This window comes from Oncorhynchus nerka, linkage group LG9a (assembly GCF_034236695.1).
Source record: "Oncorhynchus nerka isolate Pitt River linkage group LG9a, Oner_Uvic_2.0, whole genome shotgun sequence".
Classification (NCBI taxonomy): domain Eukaryota; kingdom Metazoa; phylum Chordata; class Actinopteri; order Salmoniformes; family Salmonidae; genus Oncorhynchus; species Oncorhynchus nerka.
In genome coordinates this window covers 24,130,611-24,149,126 of record NC_088404.1, presented here as the reverse complement: position 1 = coordinate 24,149,126, position 18,516 = coordinate 24,130,611, and the positions used below count along the sequence as shown (strand labels likewise).

The 18,516-nt window shown below is 46.7% G+C and overlaps 1 protein-coding gene across 2 annotated transcripts in view; it reads right to left on the bottom strand.

Annotated features, from left to right (window-relative positions):
• The window catches only part of tbxas1 (thromboxane A synthase 1 (platelet)), a 144,987-nt gene that overhangs the window by 106,875 nt on the left and 19,596 nt on the right, over positions 1–18,516 (bottom strand). For both annotated transcript variants that reach the window (XM_029667702.2, XM_029667703.2), the window contains exon 3: positions 316–409. In XM_029667702.2, the coding sequence (XP_029523562.1) occupies positions 316–409 (94 nt within the window). The remainder of the gene's footprint in view (positions 1–315; positions 410–18,516) is intronic.

Below are 18,516 nucleotides of genomic sequence, written 5' to 3'. Positions count from 1 at the left end.
GTTGGAAGCCTGATTTCTCTCGCCTTAGGGGGTGGTGTGCGGATGTCTGCATGGGAGTGTGTGTGCGTCTGTGTGTGTCTATGCGTGTGGAATGGGGGGAGGGGGGGGTTAAGTGATTTCAACGTATTTTCAATGTATGTAACCAAAAAAGACAGGCAATACCCTTGTCTCAGTAATAAGGGAAGAAAATCCTGCATTGAACTCTGTATTGATTGCACACACAAATATCACACTGGTTGGCAGGGGAAATATGCTTAAATTCAGTGGTTTCTTTTTGTGAGAGTGTGGATTCTTCCATACCAGTCAGTATCTTACCTGACGAAATAGAAACAGGTTCCCAAAGAATGGGGACGGTTTGGGGTGCCTTATTCCACATTGAGCCAGGGACGAATAGGGGAACGTAGCATACCTAGAGAGGGAGTGTGAGAGAGAGAGAGAGAGAGAGAGAGTTGGGGTGTGAGTTAGTAACAGATAAAATGGAATGGGGGATATAGTAGTAATGCTACGGAGATTACAGCATCTAATCTGGCAGATATGCTGCCTAAGCGGTAACTCACAAACACACAACATTATGACACTTGAAAGACTTATTTGCTCTGGGGAATGTAAAAATTCCACACTCCGACTCCTCAAAACGGAACAGCATACATTATTCATCACAGGCACTGCTGGCGTTTTCTGCTGATATGCAAGTCACTGGAATGAGGAAGGGGACTTTTGTACGGGACTTTGAGGAGCATTATGGGATACCACAGGGCGTTCTTTAGTCATGTAATACACTGTCTGCTCTAAACAGGGTGGATTCTGGGAGTGTGTGTGTGTGTGTGTGTGTGTGTGTGTGTGTGTGTGTGTGTGTGTGTGTGTGTGTGTGTGTGTGTGTGAGTATCCTGGCCAAGTAAAGGGCAATTAAAGGATGGCTGTCTCCCTGTTATAGCTGCTATAGCCATGGACTCAGAGACAGGAAAAGGTGGTTACAGTCAGAAAACCAAGCTTTGCACCCAAAGCCTCCCACACAGTCAGGGAGGGAGCAGTGACAGACAGACAGATTTATGGTTAAGGGCACACAACACTGACTGGATTGAGAAAGTCACATTTACAACATACGTAAACGACCAACAAAAGAAAGCTGCAAGACTGAGCAGCCAACACAGGACTGATACCCACATACACACGCAAACACACAGATCCACCTCCACACAAACACACACACACACACACACACACACACACACACACACACACACACACACACACACACACACACACACACACACACACACACACACACACCTCTGATACTAAAAACCCAAATAGATTCAAACATCCACTTCATCTCCTCCTAAGCCACTGAACGAAAACCATAATTAGTAATAAGATCTGAAACTCCAACCATAGATAAAAGGAAAACCAATAATATCTCAACACACTGACTCATGTTCTGACACCTACATAATAATAACCACATGCTTGTCACACAGCCATGACAGACAGACATCCCTCTCCGCTTACATCAGCAGAGTGACTCACACCACCATTCACATTAGCCTTAGCAGCATCTCTCACAACACCAAGCCCTAGCTAGCTAAATATATGGAGATGATCAGCTGCTTGGCTTTAAAAATACATATGCCAAACAGCCTGCCTGACTTGTTTCTTCACTTTTTAATTGGTTATAAGTAACAGTAACACAGAGCTGTGAGTCATCATAAGGACATGTGGCAGAGATGCTTGCTAACTAGCCTAGCTGCTAATGTTGGATTAAGAGACTTTGCTATCAATTAAATGTGTTCATATACCATAATTAGTAACACTTAAAAGTTGCCCTCATACCCATATAACTACACAGTAATAACTGTGTGTGTCAGCGTCGTGTGTATAGGTGGCAGGGAAGTCAGGCGCAGGAGAGTCCAAATGAAGTGTAAATGGAGTCTTTTAATAAATGTCAACAGAACATGCTCCATAACACTAAAACGTACAGACATGAAAAAAACATGGGTACGAGGACCCGTCGCGCACCAACACATCAAAATAACAACAATGACAATTAAAAAATCTCTGACAAAGACATGAGGGCAAACAGAGGGTTAAATACACAACAGGTAATGAATGGGATTGAAAACAGGTGTGTGGGAAGACAAGACAAAGGAAAATGACAAATGGATCAATGGTGGCTAGAAGACCGGTGACGTCGCACGCCGAGCACCGCCCGAACAAGGAGAGGCAACGACTTCGGCAGAAGTCATGACAGCGTGACAACATTGTTACATAGTAACTGCTTTGTAATTACATGGTGTTTTTCTTAGAAGCCTCATACTCCACAGTCATGTTCTATCAAGCTCACATCTGTCATTGACACAGTCGTTAATGTCCTTTATAAAAAGGGTGGGTCTAATCCTGAATGCTGATTGGTTAAAACTGCATTCCAGCTGTTGTCTATTCCACAAGTTGCCACTGGCTAAATCTACGATGTTAAAATGCCTATTTTGTTCCACTGTCTCTTCAGCCCAGCCAGGCAATTTATTAACTTGATCTCCACTATAAAAAGCATCGAGACAATATCTCACATTTCTTTTAGACTAACATTTAGCTTTCAACAGCGGAAATTTGTATAAACCTTGTCATCTGTCTCTCCAACATTTGCAACCTTGTTTCAATATTCAAATTCGATCTCCAGCAGGCCCATAGTAATGAAAGTGTCAGGAGTTGGGATGAGACAGACAGGCAGGCAGCTTTTCTCAGCCAGTCGGAAACATTAATAAGTATCATTTTTATGGATATATACAGAGAACTATCAATAGAAAACCGGTAAAACGAATCGAAGTGCAGCTAGTTTGCAGTCTTTCCAGCTATAGTTTGAAGTGATTGTGTTAGCTGTGTTGTTGGATAGCAACTCTGAACAACTGTGTCCTGATGAGTGAGCACATTTTCTATGCCAGGTGAAATCGTGCATCATTAGCTCATTGTTATGGATGCATCCAAATAAATGTCACTAGAAAACAGCTAAAACAAATGCATAAGCAGCTACTCTGTTGTTATTCTGGCTGCACTGTTTGATGTGATTGTAAGTAAGCCGTAGTTGGCTAGCTAGCAAGCAAGGGATAAGAATGTTGCCAGTCAGTAGGGCAATGGAGCATTTAGAACAACAAAAATACTGAATGACTAGGTCGCGTCTCTTGCAACCAAACCGACAGAACGAACGACCAGCCGGCTTCGGTAGCAACCCTAGATTTGTGTCAGGACTATATCTTGTGGAAGGATGAAACAGTATGAATAAATTTATTAACAAAAAAAATCTAATAAAAATCTATCCTTATTTGAATATGTTGGTAAACCGACTTTGTCTCGGGCCTAACAACAGCTGTGCCAATATATCCTCCAAACACCGGCTTCTCAGGCATTATCACTTAAATGTTACTGAGTGGTGCAGACTGGGGTGAGATATTGTGTTTGTTTCCACTGTTGCTGTGGAAATGTGGGAGTGTATAATGGCTGGTATCATGGCCTCATCTATAGAGAGACAGAGAGAGTGGTGTTGTCATCAGCAGCAGGCACGTGACACTCTTAGTCTCAACACATTGACTGGGTAGAACAAACATATTTATGACTGTGGGGGTTGTTGTAGAGGCCATGCAGAATAGGCAGTCATAGAGTTAAGAAAAACACTGTGTCAGTCATACTAAGTGAAATACAAACACACACACACACACACACACACACACACACACACACACACACACACACACACACACACACACACACACACACACACAGGGAGAGGCTGTGAGCAGCACTGACCTGTCTGTCCTGTACTGAATCTTCCTACACAGAGACAGACAGGTGCTCCTATGAGACCAAGGCTTTACTGTTCCTACAATACAAGAATGGAGGCTGGAGCAGAGCTGGTATATGATTGACGTACTGTATAGCCTAGAAACCAACAAACTATACTGAAGCTTCATTGAATACACTGAAATGTTTCTATACTACAGCACATGTTCAGGTTAACCAGGCTAAGCTGTGATGTACTATGCTACAAAGAGATGAGCTATGCTAAATACATTAGGCAATACCGTGTTACGCTGAAGTCACACACAGCTTGTTTTACTTCTTCTTGTCCTTATGAGATGGGCAGCAATACGTACAGTTGAAGTCGGAAGTTTACATTAAGTTGGAGTCATTAAAACTCGTTTTTCAACCACTCCACAAATTTCTTGTTAACAAACTATAGTTTTGGCAAGTTGGTTAGGACATCTACTTTGTGCATGACACAATACATTTTTCCAACTATTGTTTTCAGACAGATTATTTCACTTATAATTCACTGTATCACAATTCCAGTGGGTCAGAAGTTAACATACACTAAGTTGACTGTGCCTTTGAACAGCTTGGAAAGTTCCAGAAAGTCTGGTTCATCCTTGGGAGCAATTTCCAAACGCCTGAAGGTACCACGTTCATCTGTACAAACAATAGTACACAAGTATAAACACCATGGGACCACGCAGCCGTCATACAGCTCAGGAAGGTGATGCGTTCTGTCTCCTAGAGATGAACGTACTTTGGTGCGAAAGTGCAAATCAATACCAGAAGAACAGCAAAGGACGTTGTGAAGATGCTGGAGGAAACAGGTACAAAAGTATCTATATCCACAGTAAAACGAGTCCTATATCAACATAACCTGAAAAGGCGCTCAGAAAGGAAGAAGCCACTGCTCCAAAACCACCATAAAAAAGCCAGACTACCGTTTGCAACTTGCACATGGGGACAAAGATCGTACTTTTTGGAGAAATGTCCTCTGGTCTGATGAAACAAAAATAGAACTGTTTGGCCATAATGACCATTGTTATGTTTGGAGGAAAAAGGGGGAATCTTGTAAGCCGAAGAACACCATCCCAACCATGAAGCACGGGAGTGGCAGCGTCATGTTGTGGGGGGGCTTTGCTGCAGGAGGGACTGGTGCACTTCACAAAATAGATGGCATCATGAGGACGGAAAATTATGTGGATTTATTGAAGCAACATCTCAAGACATCAGTCAGGAAGTTAAAGCTTGGTTGCAAATGGGTCTTCCAAATGGACAATGACCCCAAGCAGACTTCTAAAGTTGTGGCAAAATGGCTTAAGGACAACAAAGTCAAGGTATTGGAGTGGCCATCCCAAAGCCCTGGCCTCAATCCTATATAACATTTTTGGACAGAACTGAAAACGTGTGTGCGAGCAAGGTGACCTACAAACCTGACTCAGTTACACCAGCTCTGTCAGGAGGAATGGGCCAAATATCACCCAACTCATTGTGGGAAACTTGTGGAAGGCTACCCGAAATGTTTGACCCAAGTTAAACAATCTAAAGGCAATGCTACCAAATACTAATTGAGTGTATGTAAACTTCTGACCCACTGGGAATGTGATGAAAGAAATTAAAGCTGAAATAAATCATTCTCTCTACTATTATTCTGACATTTCACATTCTTAAAATAAAGTGGTCATCCTAACTGATCTAAGACAGGGAATTTTGGTGAGGTTTAAATGTCAGGAATTGTGAAAAACTGAGTTAAAATGTATTAGGCAAAGGTATATGTAAACTTCCGACTTCAACTGTGACTGCATGACTGACTCAAAGTACTTTTATAGCGTTAAAATTCCATAGTTGTTATTATTGTGTTAATTCACAAGTTCAATCAGCTGTGCTAGGTCTGCACCGGCTTGGGGACCCTGAGGAGAGAATTAAGAACCACTGATTTGGTCAACAGTTCTCAATTGACAACAAGAACATTCACAACACACAGTTGCTGATCATTTGCCTTGCAATGACATAACACAACACATCAGATAAACTGGAATGACACACGCACTCCCAGTTGCACAAAAAGACCTGTGAGCTAACCACACCCCAAAACATTCTAATATCCTGGAGGTGAGAAAAGTATTTGTCTCTCTGTTTTTCTTCTTTCATGGGGCTGAGGGAGGGCATTGAAGCACCTGCAGGTTTGCTTTGTGTGTGTATGGTGCGAGAGTGTGTGCTTATATGTGTATGTGCGTCAGAAGTCAGTGTGAATGTGCTATCAGCACGTGTCTGTGTGTCTATCTGTGTGTCTTTGTTTATCTGTCTGTCTGTTTCTCTGTACATCTTGGTAGGGAGTAATTGAGTGGTAGAGGACATCATAGAGCACCACAGGGCTCCAGCTGAGGGAACAGCATCTCCTCCAGAGACACAGAACAGGTGGCGGAGGGTGGGTCAGAGGGATGAGAGAAGGAATATGAGGAGAAGCTAGGTTGAAAACATACAGGTTAAGACAAGAGCTTTCTAATATCCCATAACTCTTTGTACCTGAATTCAACAAGGGACCAGCTTCCGCATTCGGAATGACTGGGAGAGAATGGTAGCAGCACAGAAAGTTTGCCATCAAAGTGAAAAATAAACACAATCGTAGTGAATTTCAGCTAAATACTCAGTGAACACATAGTATAACTGCTTGACTGTCATTCTAGTCATTTAAATTATTTAAAAATAATCTACAGCCACTTTATTACTGGACGTCCTGACTACTAGTCACGTTTTCAATGCTAATCCTGTAGAACCCAGCGACGGTGCTAATCCTGTAGAACCCAGCGACGGTGCTAATCCTGTAGAACCCAGCGACGGTGCTAATCCTGTAGAACCCAGCGACGGTGAACCCAGCGACGGTGCTAATCCTGTAGAACCCAGCGACGGTGCTAATCCTGTGGAACCCAGCGACGGTGCTAATCCTGTGGAACCCAGCGACGGTGCTAATCCTGTAGAACCCAGTGACAGTGCTAATCCTGTAGAACCCAGCGACGGTGCTAATCCTGTAGAACCCAGCGACGGTGCTAATCCTGTAGAACCCAGCGACGGTGCTAATCCTGTAGAACCCAGCGACGGTGCTAATCCTGTAGAACCCAGCGACGGTGCTAATCCTGTGGAACCCAGCGACGGTGCTAATCCTGTGGAACCCAGCAACGGTGCTAATCCTGTAGAACCCAGCGAAGGTGCTAATCCTGTAGAACCCAGCGAAGGTGCTAATCCTGTAGAACCCAGAACCTGTAGAACCCAGCGACGGTGCTAATCCTGTGGAACCCAGCTGTGGAACCCAGCAACGGTGCTAATCCTGTAGAACCCAGCGAAGGTGCTAATCCTGTAGTGCAAATCCTGTAGAACCCAGCGACGGTGCTAATCCTGTAGAACCCAGCGACGGTGCTAATCCTGTAGAACCCAGCGACGGTGCTAATCCTGTAGAACCCAGCGACGGTGCTAATCCTGTAGAACCCAGCGACGGTGCTAATCCCATGAATTTGTTCATTTTCAAATGTTTCCGCATGGACGTATTACGGTGTCTGAACCTTCCCATCTTCAACCTAGAGGAGAAGAGGGAGAGTAAAACAGTATGCGTAACATTTTACATTTACATTTAAGTCAGTTAGCAGACGCTCTTATCCAGAGCGACTTACAAATTGGTGCGTTCACCTTATGACAGCGAGAGGAAAAGAAAGGCTAAAAGTTTGAGAAGGATAGACGGGAGAGAAGGAGTAGTGGAGAAAGTGGAGGGAGGAAAGAGACGCTAAATGGCCTGTTGTTACTGTAAGAGCTGGGCCTGTTGTTACAGTAAGAGCTGGGCCTGCTGTTACAGTAGGAGCTGGGCTTGTTGTTACAGTAAGAGCTGGGCCTGTTGTTACAGTAAGAGCTGGGCCTGCTGTTACAGTAGGAGCTGGGCTTGTTGTTACAGTAAGAGCTGGGCCTGTTGTTACAGTAAGAGCTGGGCCTGTTGTTACAGTAAGAGCTGGGCCTGCTGTTACAGTAAGAGCTGGGCCTGTTGTTACAGTAGGAGCTGGGCCTGTTGTTAAAGTAGGAGCTGGGCCTGCTGTTACAGTAGGAGCTGGGCCTGTTGTTACAGTAAGAGCTGGGCCTGTTGTTACAGTAGGAGCTGGGCCAGTTGTTACAGTAGGAGCTGGGCCTGTTGTTACTGTAAGAGCTGGGCCAGTTGTTACAGTAGGAGCTGGGCCTGTTGTTACTGTAAGAGCTGGGCCTGTTGTTACAGTAGGAGCTGGGCCAGTTGTTACAGTAGGAGCTGGGCCTGTTGTTACTGTAAGAGCTGGGCCTGTTGTTACAGTAAGAGCTGGGCCTACTGTTACAGTAAGAGCTGGGCCTACTGTTACAGTAGGAGCTGGGCCTGTTGTTACTGTAAGAGCTGGGCCTGCTGTTACAGTAAGAGTTGGGCCTGTTGTTACTGTAAGAGCTGGGCCTGTTGTTACAGTAAGAGCTGGGCCTGTTGTTACAGTAAGAGCTGGGCCTGTTGTTAAAGTAGGAGCTGGGCCTGCTGTTACAGTAGGAGCTGGGCCTGTTGTTGCAGTAAGAGCTGGGCCAGTTGTTACAGTAGGAGCTGGGCCTGTTGTTACTGTAAGAGCTGGGCCAGTAAGTTACAGTAGGAGCTGGGCCTGTTGTTACTGTAAGAGCTGGGCCTGTTGTTACAGTAGGAGCTGGGCCAGTTGTTACAGTAGGAGTTGGGCCTGTTGTTACAGTAAGAGCTGGGCCTGTTGTTACAGTAAGAGATGGGCCTACTGTTACAGTAAGAGCTGGAACTACTGTTACAGTAGGAGCTGGGCCTGTTGTTACTGTAAGAGCTGGGCCTGTTGTTAAAGTAGGAGCTGGGCCTGTTGTTACTGTAAGAGCTGGGCCAGTTGTTACAGTAGGAGCTGGGCCTGTTGTTACTGTAAGAGCTGGGCCTGTTGTTACAGTAGGAGCTGGGCCAGTTGTTACAGTAGGAGCTGGGCCTGTTGTTACTGTAAGAGCTGGGCCTGTTGTTACAGTAAGAGCTGGGCCTACTGTTACAGTAAGAGCTGGGCCTACTGTTACAGTAGGAGCTGGGCCTGTTGTTACTGTAAGAGCTGGGCCTACTGTTACAGTAGGAGCTGGGCCTGTTGTTACTGTAAGAGCTGGGCCTGTTGTTACAGTAAGAGCTGGGCCTGTTGTTACAGTAAGAGCTGGGCCTGCTGTTACAGTAAGAGCTGGGCCTGTTGTTACAGTAAGAGCTGTGCCTGTTGTTAAAGTAGGAGCTGGGCCTGCTGTTACAGTAGGAGCTGGGCCTGTTGTTACAGTAAGAGCTGGGCCTGTTGTTACAGTAGGAGCTGGGCCAGTTGTTACAGTAGGAGCTGGGCCTGTTGTTACTGTAAGAGCTGGGCCAGTTGTTACAGTAGGAGCTGGGCCTGTTGTTACTGTAAGAGCTGGGCCTGTTGTTACAGTAGGAGCTGGGCCAGTTGTTACAGTAGGAGCTGGGCCTGTTGTTACAGTAAGAGCTGGGCCTGTTGTTACAGTAAGAGCTGGGCCTACTGTTACAGTAAGAGCTGGGCCTACTGTTACAGTAGGAGCTGGGCCTGTTGTTACTGTAAGAGCTGGGCCTGTTGTTAAAGTAGGAGCTGGGCCTGTTGTTACTGTAAGAGCTGGGCCAGTTGTTACAGTAGGAGCTGGGCCTGTTGTTACTGTAAGAGCTGGGCCTGTTGTTACAGTAGGAGCTGGGCCAGTTGTTACAGTAGGAGCTGGGCCTGTTGTTACTGTAAGAGCTGGGCCTGTTGTTACAGTAAGAGCTGGGCCTACTGTTACAGTAGGAGCTGGGCCTGTTGTTACTGTAAGAGCTGGGCCTGTTGTTACAGTAAGAGCTGGGCCTGTTGTTACAGTAAGAGCTGGGCCTGTTGTTACAGTAGGAGCTGGGCCTGTTGTTACAGTAAGAGCTGGGCCTGTTGTTACAGTAAGAGCTGGGCCTACTGTTACAGTAAGAGCTGGGCCTACTGTTACAGTAGGAGCTGGGCCTGTTGTTACTGTAAGAGCTGGGCCTGTTGTTAAAGTAGGAGCTGGGCCTGTTGTTACTGTAAGAGCTGGGCCAGTTGTTACAGTAGGAGCTGGGCCTGTTGTTACTGTAAGAGCTGGGCCTGTTGTTACAGTAGGAGCTGGGCCTGTTGTTACAGTAAGAGCTGGGCCTACTGTTACAGTAGGAGCTGGGCCTGTTGTTACTGTAAGAGCTGGGCCTATTGTTACAGTAAGAGCTGGGCCTACTGTTACAGTAGGAGCTGGGCCTGTTGTTACTGTAAGAGCTGGGCCTGTTGTTACAGTAAGAGCTGGGCCTACTGTTACAGTAGGAGCTGGGCCTGTTGTTACTGTAAGAGCTGGGCCTATTGTTACAGTAAGAGCTGGGCCTACTGTTACAGTAGGAGCTGGGCCTGTTGTTACTGTAAGAGCTGGGCCTGTTGTTACAGTAAGAGCTGGGCCTGTTGTTAAAGTAGGAGCTGGGCCTGCTGTTACAGTAGGAGCTGGGCCTGTTGTTGCAGTAAGAGCTGGGCCAGTTGTTACAGTAGGAGCTGGGCCTGTTGTTACTGTAAGAGCTGGGCCAGTATGTTACAGTAGGAGCTGGGCCTGTTGTTACTGTAAGAGCTGGGCCTGTTGTTACAGTAGGAGCTGGGCCAGTTGTCACAGTAGGAGTGTTACAGTAGAGCTGGGCCTGCTGTTACAGTAGGAGCTGGCCTGTTGTTACAGTAAGAGCTGGGCCTGTTGTTACAGTAAGAGATGGGCCTACTGTTACAGTAAGAGCTGGGCCTACTGTTACAGTAGGAGCTGGGCCTGTTGTTACTGTAAGAGCTGGGCCTGTTGTTAAAGTAGGAGCTGGGCCTGTTGTTACTGTAAGAGCTGGGCCAGTTGTTACAGTAGGAGCTGGGCCTGTTGTTACTGTAAGAGCTGGGCCTGTTGTTACAGTAGGAGCTGGGCCAGTTGTTACAGTAGGAGCTGGGCCTGTTGTTACTGTAAGAGCTGGGCCTGTTGTTACAGTAAGAGCTGGGCCTACTGTTACAGTAAGAGCTGGGCCTACTGTTACAGTAGGAGCTGGGCCTGTTGTTACTGTAAGAGCTGGGCCTGCTGTTACAGTAAGAGTTGGGCCTGTTGTTACTGTAAGAGCTGGGCCTGTTGTTACAGTAAGAGCTGGGCCTGTTGTTACAGTAAGAGCTGGGCCTGCTGTTACAGTAAGAGCTGGGCCTGTTGTTACAGTAAGAGCTGGGCCTGTTGTTAAAGTAGGAGCTGGGCCTGCTGTTACAGTAGGAGCTGGGCCTGTTGTTACAGTAAGAGCTGGGCCTGTTGTTACAGTAGGAGCTGGGCCAGTTGTTACAGTAGGAGCTGGGCCTGTTGTTACTGTAAGATCTGGGCCAGTTGTTACAGCTGGGCCTGTTGTTAGTAAGAGCTGGGCCTGTTGTTACTGTAAGAGCTGGGCCTGTTGTTACAGTAGGAGCTGGGCCAGTTGTTACAGTAGGAGCTGGGCCTGTTGTTACAGTAAGAGCTGGGCCTGTTGTTACAGTAAGAGCTGGGCCTACTGTTACAGTAAGAGCTGGGCCTACTGTTACAGTAGGAGCTGGGCCTGTTGTTACTGTAAGAGCTGGGCCTGTTGTTAAAGTAGGAGCTGGGCCTGTTGTTACTGTAAGAGCTGGGCCAGTTGTTACAGTAGGAGCTGGGCCTGTTGTTACTGTAAGAGCTGGGCCTGTTGTTACAGTAGGAGCTGGGCCAGTTGTTACAGTAGGAGCTGGGCCTGTTGTTACAGTAAGAGCTGGGCCTACTGTTACAGTAAGAGCTGGGCCTACTGTTACAGTAGGAGCTGGGCCTGTTGTTACTGTAAGAGCTGGGCCTGTTGTTAAAGTAGAGCTGGGCCTGTTGTTACTGTAAGAGCTGGGCCAGTTGTTACAGTAGAGCTGGGCCTGTTGTTACTGTAAGAGCTGGGCCTGTTGTTACAGTAGGAGCTGGGCCAGTTGTTACAGTAGGAGCTGGGCCTGTTGTTACTGTAAGAGCTGGGCCTGTTGTTACAGTAAGAGCTGGGCCTACTGTTACAGTAGGAGCTGGGCCTGTTGTTACTGTAAGAGCTGGGCCTGTTGTTACAGTAAGAGCTGGGCCTGTTGTTACAGTAGGAGCTGGGCCAGTTGTTACAGTAGGAGCTGGGCCTGTTGTTACTGTAAGAGCTGGGCCTATTGTTACAGTAAGAGCTGGGCCTACTGTTACAGTAGGAGCTGGGCCTGTTGTTACTGTAAGAGCTGGGCCTGTTGTTACAGTAAGAGCTGGGCCTGTTGTTACAGTAAGAGCTGGGCCTGTTGTTACAGTAGGAGCTGGGCCTGTTGTTACAGTAAGAGCTGGGCCTGTTGTTACAGTAGGAGCTGGGCCTGTTGTTACAGTAGGAGCTGGGCCACTTGTTACAGTAGGAGCTGGGCCTGTTGTTACAGTAAGAGCTGGGCCTGTTGTTACAGTAGGAGCTGGGCCTACTGTTACAGTAAGAGCTGGGCCTACTGTTACAGTAGGAGCTGGGCCTGTTGTTACTGTAAGAGCTGGGCCTGTTTTTACAGTAAGAGCTGGGCCTGCTGTTACAGTAAGAGTTGGGCCTGTTGTTACTGTAAGAGCTGGGCCTGTTGTTACAGTAAGAGCTGGGCCTGTTGTTACAGTAAGAGCTGGGCCTGTTGTTACAGTAAGAGCTGGGCCTGCTGTTACAGTAAGAGCTGGGCCTGTTGTTACAGTAAGAGCTGGGCCTGTTGTTAAAGTAGGAGCTGGGCCTGCTGTTACAGTAGGAGCTGGGCCTGTTGTTACAGTAAGAGCTGGGCCTGTTGTTACAGTAGGAGCTGGGCCAGTTGTTACAGTAGGAGCTGGGCCTGTTGTTACTGTAAGAGCTGGGCCAGTTGTTACAGTAGGAGCTGGGCCTGTTGTTACTGTAAGAGCTGGGCCTGTTGTTACAGTAGGAGCTGGGCCAGTTGTTACAGTAGGAGCTGGGCCTGTTGTTACTGTAAGAGCTGGGCCTGTTGTTACAGTAAGAGCTGGGCCTACTGTTACAGTAAGAGCTGGGCCTACTGTTACAGTAGGAGCTGGGCCTGTTGTTACTGTAAGGGCTGGGCCTGTTTTTACAGTAAGAGCTGGGCCTGCTGTTACAGTAAGAGTTGGGCCTGTTGTTACTGTAAGAGCTGGGCCTGTTGTTACAGTAAGAGCTGGGCCTGCTGTTACAGTAGGAGCTGGGCCTGTTGTTACAGTAAGAGCTGGGCCTGTTGTTACAGTAGGAGCTGGGCCTGTTGTTACAGTAAGAGCTGGGCCTGTTGTTACAGTAAGAGCTGGGCCTGCTGTTACAGTAAGAGCTGGGCCTGCTGTTACAGTAAGAGCTGGGTCTGCTGTTACTGTAAGAGCTGGGCCTGCTGTTACAGTAAGAGCTGGGTCTGCTGTAACTGTAAGAGCTGGGCCTGTTGTTACAGTAAGAGCTGGGCCTGTTGTTACAGTAAGAGCTGGGCCTGTTGTTACCGTAAGAGCTGAGCCTGCTGTGCGGCAACCACAGCTCACTATTAATTTCCCCAGTCCCACCCACCCACGTCAGAGCGGAGCGTCTTCACCTGGAAACCATTGGTTTCTTAGGAACATCCAGTGACGCACTCTGAGACACAGACAAAACTGAGAAAAGCCAGGACTCACCCCTCCAGGGTTAAAACTGAAAAAGTTGCTTATAAAAAATGTAATAAGGAGCGGATAGTGAATTTTTCATACTCAAGAGTCTCCGGCTCTGGTGTTTGGGGTTGCGATTAACAAAAGACAGATTTATAGAGCCGTCTCCCTCTCATTTCATCTCCTAGATGAACACAAACATGTGCATGCACGCACACACACACACACACACACACACGCGCGCACGACGGGTCATGTGGTGGTCAGGGGGATTGAAATCTCAATTAGACTGAAGGGCTGCAGCTGGCAGGGTCTTTTTATCTGTCTGCTGCTGAAATTACAACTATCTGACAATAGGACACACACCTCCATCAAACAACCACACAGATCTGGCAACGTGAGATACAGCCAATCAAAGGGCCAGGAGATGGAGACGCTCCCAGGGCATCATGGTTAAACCATAGTATTGAATCAGGGTTGTGTGATTATGCACCAAACGGAAGAAAACAGATTAAAACCAAGAGGGATTACCTGGACTTGTCTAATTTTTCAGTTAACATTTTAGTCATTTAGAGGATTCTCTTATCCAGAGAGACTTACAGTTAGTGCATTCATCTTAAGACGAAGACGAAAACATGAAAAAAAGATAGCTAGGTAGGACAACCACATGTCATAGTAAGTCAATTTGACTTAATAAAGTAAAGCGCTAGTAGGGGGGTAAAAGTCAAGTGTGAGTGTTAGTTCATCCTACATGGCCTAGTTTTATCAACTGTGGGGCTGCGGTGCCTGCATCCCAGCATAAGGCCAAGAGCCAACAACTAGGACCTAGGCCTAGCCTAGCCTAACTCATCCAAGCTGGAGAGAACCCATGCATAGCCTAGCCTAGCTCAACCAAGCTGGAGATAGCCTAACCTAGTTTAACCAAGCTGGAGAGAACCCAGCCCAAGCCTAACCTAGTTTAACCAAGCTGGGGAGAACCCTGGCCTAGCCTATCCTAGCTCAACCAAGCTGGAGAGAGCCCATGCCTAGCCTAGCTAAACCAAGCTGGAACTCCCTCAGACAACCACCATGCTCCATTCTCTATGTCATCCATTCAACACCCTGGGGGTTGATGGAAGTGAATCTCCGCAATTTTTCAATCAAATCATATCCAAGTTTATTTGTCACGTGCGCTGCTTACTTACAGGGCCTAACCAACAGTGCGATTTTCAAGTAAAAAATAGGTATTAGGTGAACAATAGATAAAAAGTAAAAAGACAGTGAAAAATAACAGTAGTGAGGCTATATACAGTAGCGAGGCTATATACAGGCACCGTTTAGTTGGGCTAAATGAAGTAGTATGTACATTTAGGTTTGGTTAAAGTGACTATGCATATATGATAAACAGAGAGTAGCAGTAGCGTAAAAGAGGGGTTGGCGTGTGGTGGGACACAATGTAGATAGTCCGGGTAGCCAATGTGCGTGGGCACCGGTTAGTCAGGCTAATTGAGGTTGTATGTACATTAATGTATAGTTAAAGTGACTATGCATATATGATAAACAGAGAGTAGCAGCAGCGTAAAAGAGGAGTTTTGGGGGGGGGGACAATGCAAATAGTCTGGGTAGCCATTTGATTACTTGTTCAAGAGTCTTATGGCTTGTGGGTAAAAACTGTTGAGAAGTATTTTTGTCCTAGACTTGGTACCGCTTACTACGCGGTAGTAGAGAGAACATTCTATGACTGGGATGGCTGGGGTAGAGGTACTGGATGGCAGGCAGCTTAGCCCCAGTGATGTACTGGGCCGTTCACACTACCCTCTGTAGTGCCTTGCGGTCAGAGGCCGAGCAGTTGTCATACCAGGCAGTGATGCAACCAGTCAGGATGCTCTTGATGTTACAGCTGTAGAACCTTTTGATGATCCGAGGACCCATTCCAAATCTTTTTAGTTTCCTGAGGGGGAATAGGCTTTGTCATGCCCTCTTCACGACTGTCTTGGTGTGTTTGAACCATTCTAGTCTGTTTTAAAGTGGACACCAAGGAACGTGAAGCTCTCAACCTGCTCCACTACAGCCCCGTCGATGAGAATGGGGGCGTTCTCAGTCCTCCTTTTCCTGTAGTCCACAATCATCTCCTTTGTCTTGATTATGTTGAGGGATAGGTTGTTATTCTGGCACCACCCGGCCAGGTCTCTGACCTCCCTATAGGCTGTCTTGTCATTGTCGGTGATCAGGCCTACCTACCACTGTTGTGTCGTCTGCAAACTTAATGATGGTGTTGGAGTTGTGCCTGGTCACGCAGTGTGGGTGAACAGGGAGTACAGGAGGGGACTGAGCATGCACCCCTGAGGGGCTCCAGTGTTGAGGATCAGCGTGGCGGATGTGTTGCTACCTACCATCACCACCTGGGGGTGGCCCGTCAGGAAGTGCAGGATCCAGTTGCAGAGGGAGGTGTTGAGTCCCAGGATCCTTACCTTAGTGATGAGCTATGAGGGAACTATGGTGTTGAATGCTGAGCTGTAGTCAGTGAATAGCATTCTCATGTAGGTGTTCCTTTTGTCCAGGTGAGAAAGGGCAGTGTTGAGTGCAATAGCTATTGCATCATCTGTGGATCTGTTTGTGGTACGCAAATTGGAGTGGGTCTAGGGTTTCTGGGATAATGGTGTTGATGTGAGTCATTAGCCTTTCAAAGCATTTCATGGCTACGGACGTGAGTGCTATGGGTCTGTAGTCATTTAGGCAGGTTGCCTTGGTGTTCTTGGCCATAGGGACTATGGTGGTCTGCTTGAAACATGTTGATATTACAGACTCAATCAGGGACATGTTAAAAATGTCAGTGAAGACACCTGCCAGTTGGTCAGCACATGCCCAAAGTACATGTCCTGGTAATCCGTCTTGCCCCGCAGCCTTGTGAATGTTGACCTGTTTAAAGATCTTACACACGTCGGCTACGGAGAGTGTGATCACACAGTTGTCTGGAATAGCTGATGGTCTCATGCATGCCACAGTGTTGCTTGCCCCGAAGCGAGCATAGAAGTTATTTAGCTCGTCTGCTAGGCTAGTGTCACTGGGCAGCTCTTGGCTGTGCTTCCCTTTGTAGTCTGTAATAGTTTGCAAGCCCTGCCACATAAGAGCAGCGTCGGAGCCGGTGTAGTACGATTCAATCTTTGCCATGTATTGGTGCTTTGCCTGTTTGATGGTATGTCGGAGGGCATAGCAGGATTTTTTATAAGCTTCCGGGTTAGAGTCCCGCACCTTGAAAGAGGCAACTCTACCCATTAGCTCAGTGCGAATGTTGCCTGTAATCCATGGCTTCTGGTTGGGGTATGTATGTACAGTCACTGTGGGGACGACGTCCTCGATGCACTTATTGATAAAGCCAGTGACTGATGTGGTGTTCTCCTCAATGTCATCGGAAGAATCCCGGAACATGTTCCAGTCTGTGATAGCAAAACAGTCCTGTAGTTTAGCATCTGCTTCATCTCACCAGTTTTTTATAGACCGAGTCACTGGTGCTTCCTGCCTGAAATTTTGCTTGTAAGCAGGATTCAGGAGGATAGAATTGTGTTCAGATTTACCAAATGGAGGGCGAGGGAGAGCTTTGCATGCGTCTCTGTGTGTGGAGTACAGATGATCTAGATATTTTTCCCTCTGGTTGCGCATTTAACATGTTGATAGAAATGAGGTAAAACTGATTTAAGTTTCCCTGCATTAAAATCGTCCGGCCACTAGGAGCGCCGCCTCTGGGTGAGTGGTTTCCTGTTTGCTTATTTCCTTATACAGCTGACTGAGTGCAGTCTTAGTGCCAGCATCCGTCTGTGGTGGTAAATGAACAGCCACGAAAAGTACTCAACTTCAGGTGAGCAAAATCTAGAGACTTCCTTAGATTTCGTGCACCAGCTGATGTTTACAAATATGCACAGACCGCTCCCCCTCGTCTTACCGGAGTGTGCAGTTCTACTTGCCGGTGCAGCATATATTCCGCTAGCTGAATATCCATGTCATCATTCAGACACATTTCCGTGAAACATAAGATATTACAGTTTCTGATGTCCTGTTGGTAGGATATTCGTGATCGTACCTCGTGTAATTTATTGTCCAGTGATTGCGCGTTGGCAAGTAATATTGACTGTAACGGCAGTTTTCCCACTCGCTTTCTGCGGATCCTTATGAGGAACCCAGCTCTGTGTCCTATGTACCTACGTCTCTTTCTCTTGCCAATGACGGGGATGTTGGCCTTGTCGGGTGTTCGAAGTAAATCCCGTGTGTCCTGTTTGTTGAAGAAAAAGTCTTTGTCTAATCCGAGGTGAGTGATCGCTGTCCTGACATCCAGAAGCTCTTTTTTTGCCGTAAGATACGGTGGCAGAAACATTATGTACACAATAAGTTACAAATAACGCGAAAATAAACACATTATAGCACAATTAGTTAGGCGCCCGTAAAACTGTTACCATTTCTTCCGGTGCCATTTTACTTCCAGCGCCATTTTACCATTCTCTATGTGATCCATTCAACATCCTGGGGGTTGATGGAAGAGAATCTCCGCAATTTTTCAATCATCTGCAACGTGTGATATGTTCTTCATTATCCAACAAGAGCTGTCTTCATCACGGAGGTATGTGGCCGCAGGGCAGTGGTGGTATAGCTGGGGGTGTAACCCTGACGCATGCCCATAGCTGTATATGTCTGGCATTCTTCTCTGTCACATCATCCATTGTACCACACCATCAATTAACATCATCCATTGTGCCGTGCAGAAAAGCAATGAGCCGCAACAAAAACTGAACGGCCTGCAATCCCCAATCCATGGATATTAACCCTGATAAAACAAAGCCTTCACACATATAGACTCAGACAGACACAAGGCTGCACCATTATGAACCCTTCCCTCACACACACACACACACACACACACACATTATCAACACTTTTGGTCCAAGAACCCCATCTCCTTCAGTTATTGATAAGGAAAAGTGTATGATTGTTTGTAACCGTTTGTTAATAGTTATTTGTATTGAAAGAGGGCTCATCAACCCAATCTAATGTAACACAAACTATCCATCAAGCATTACACAATCCCACCACAGACAAACT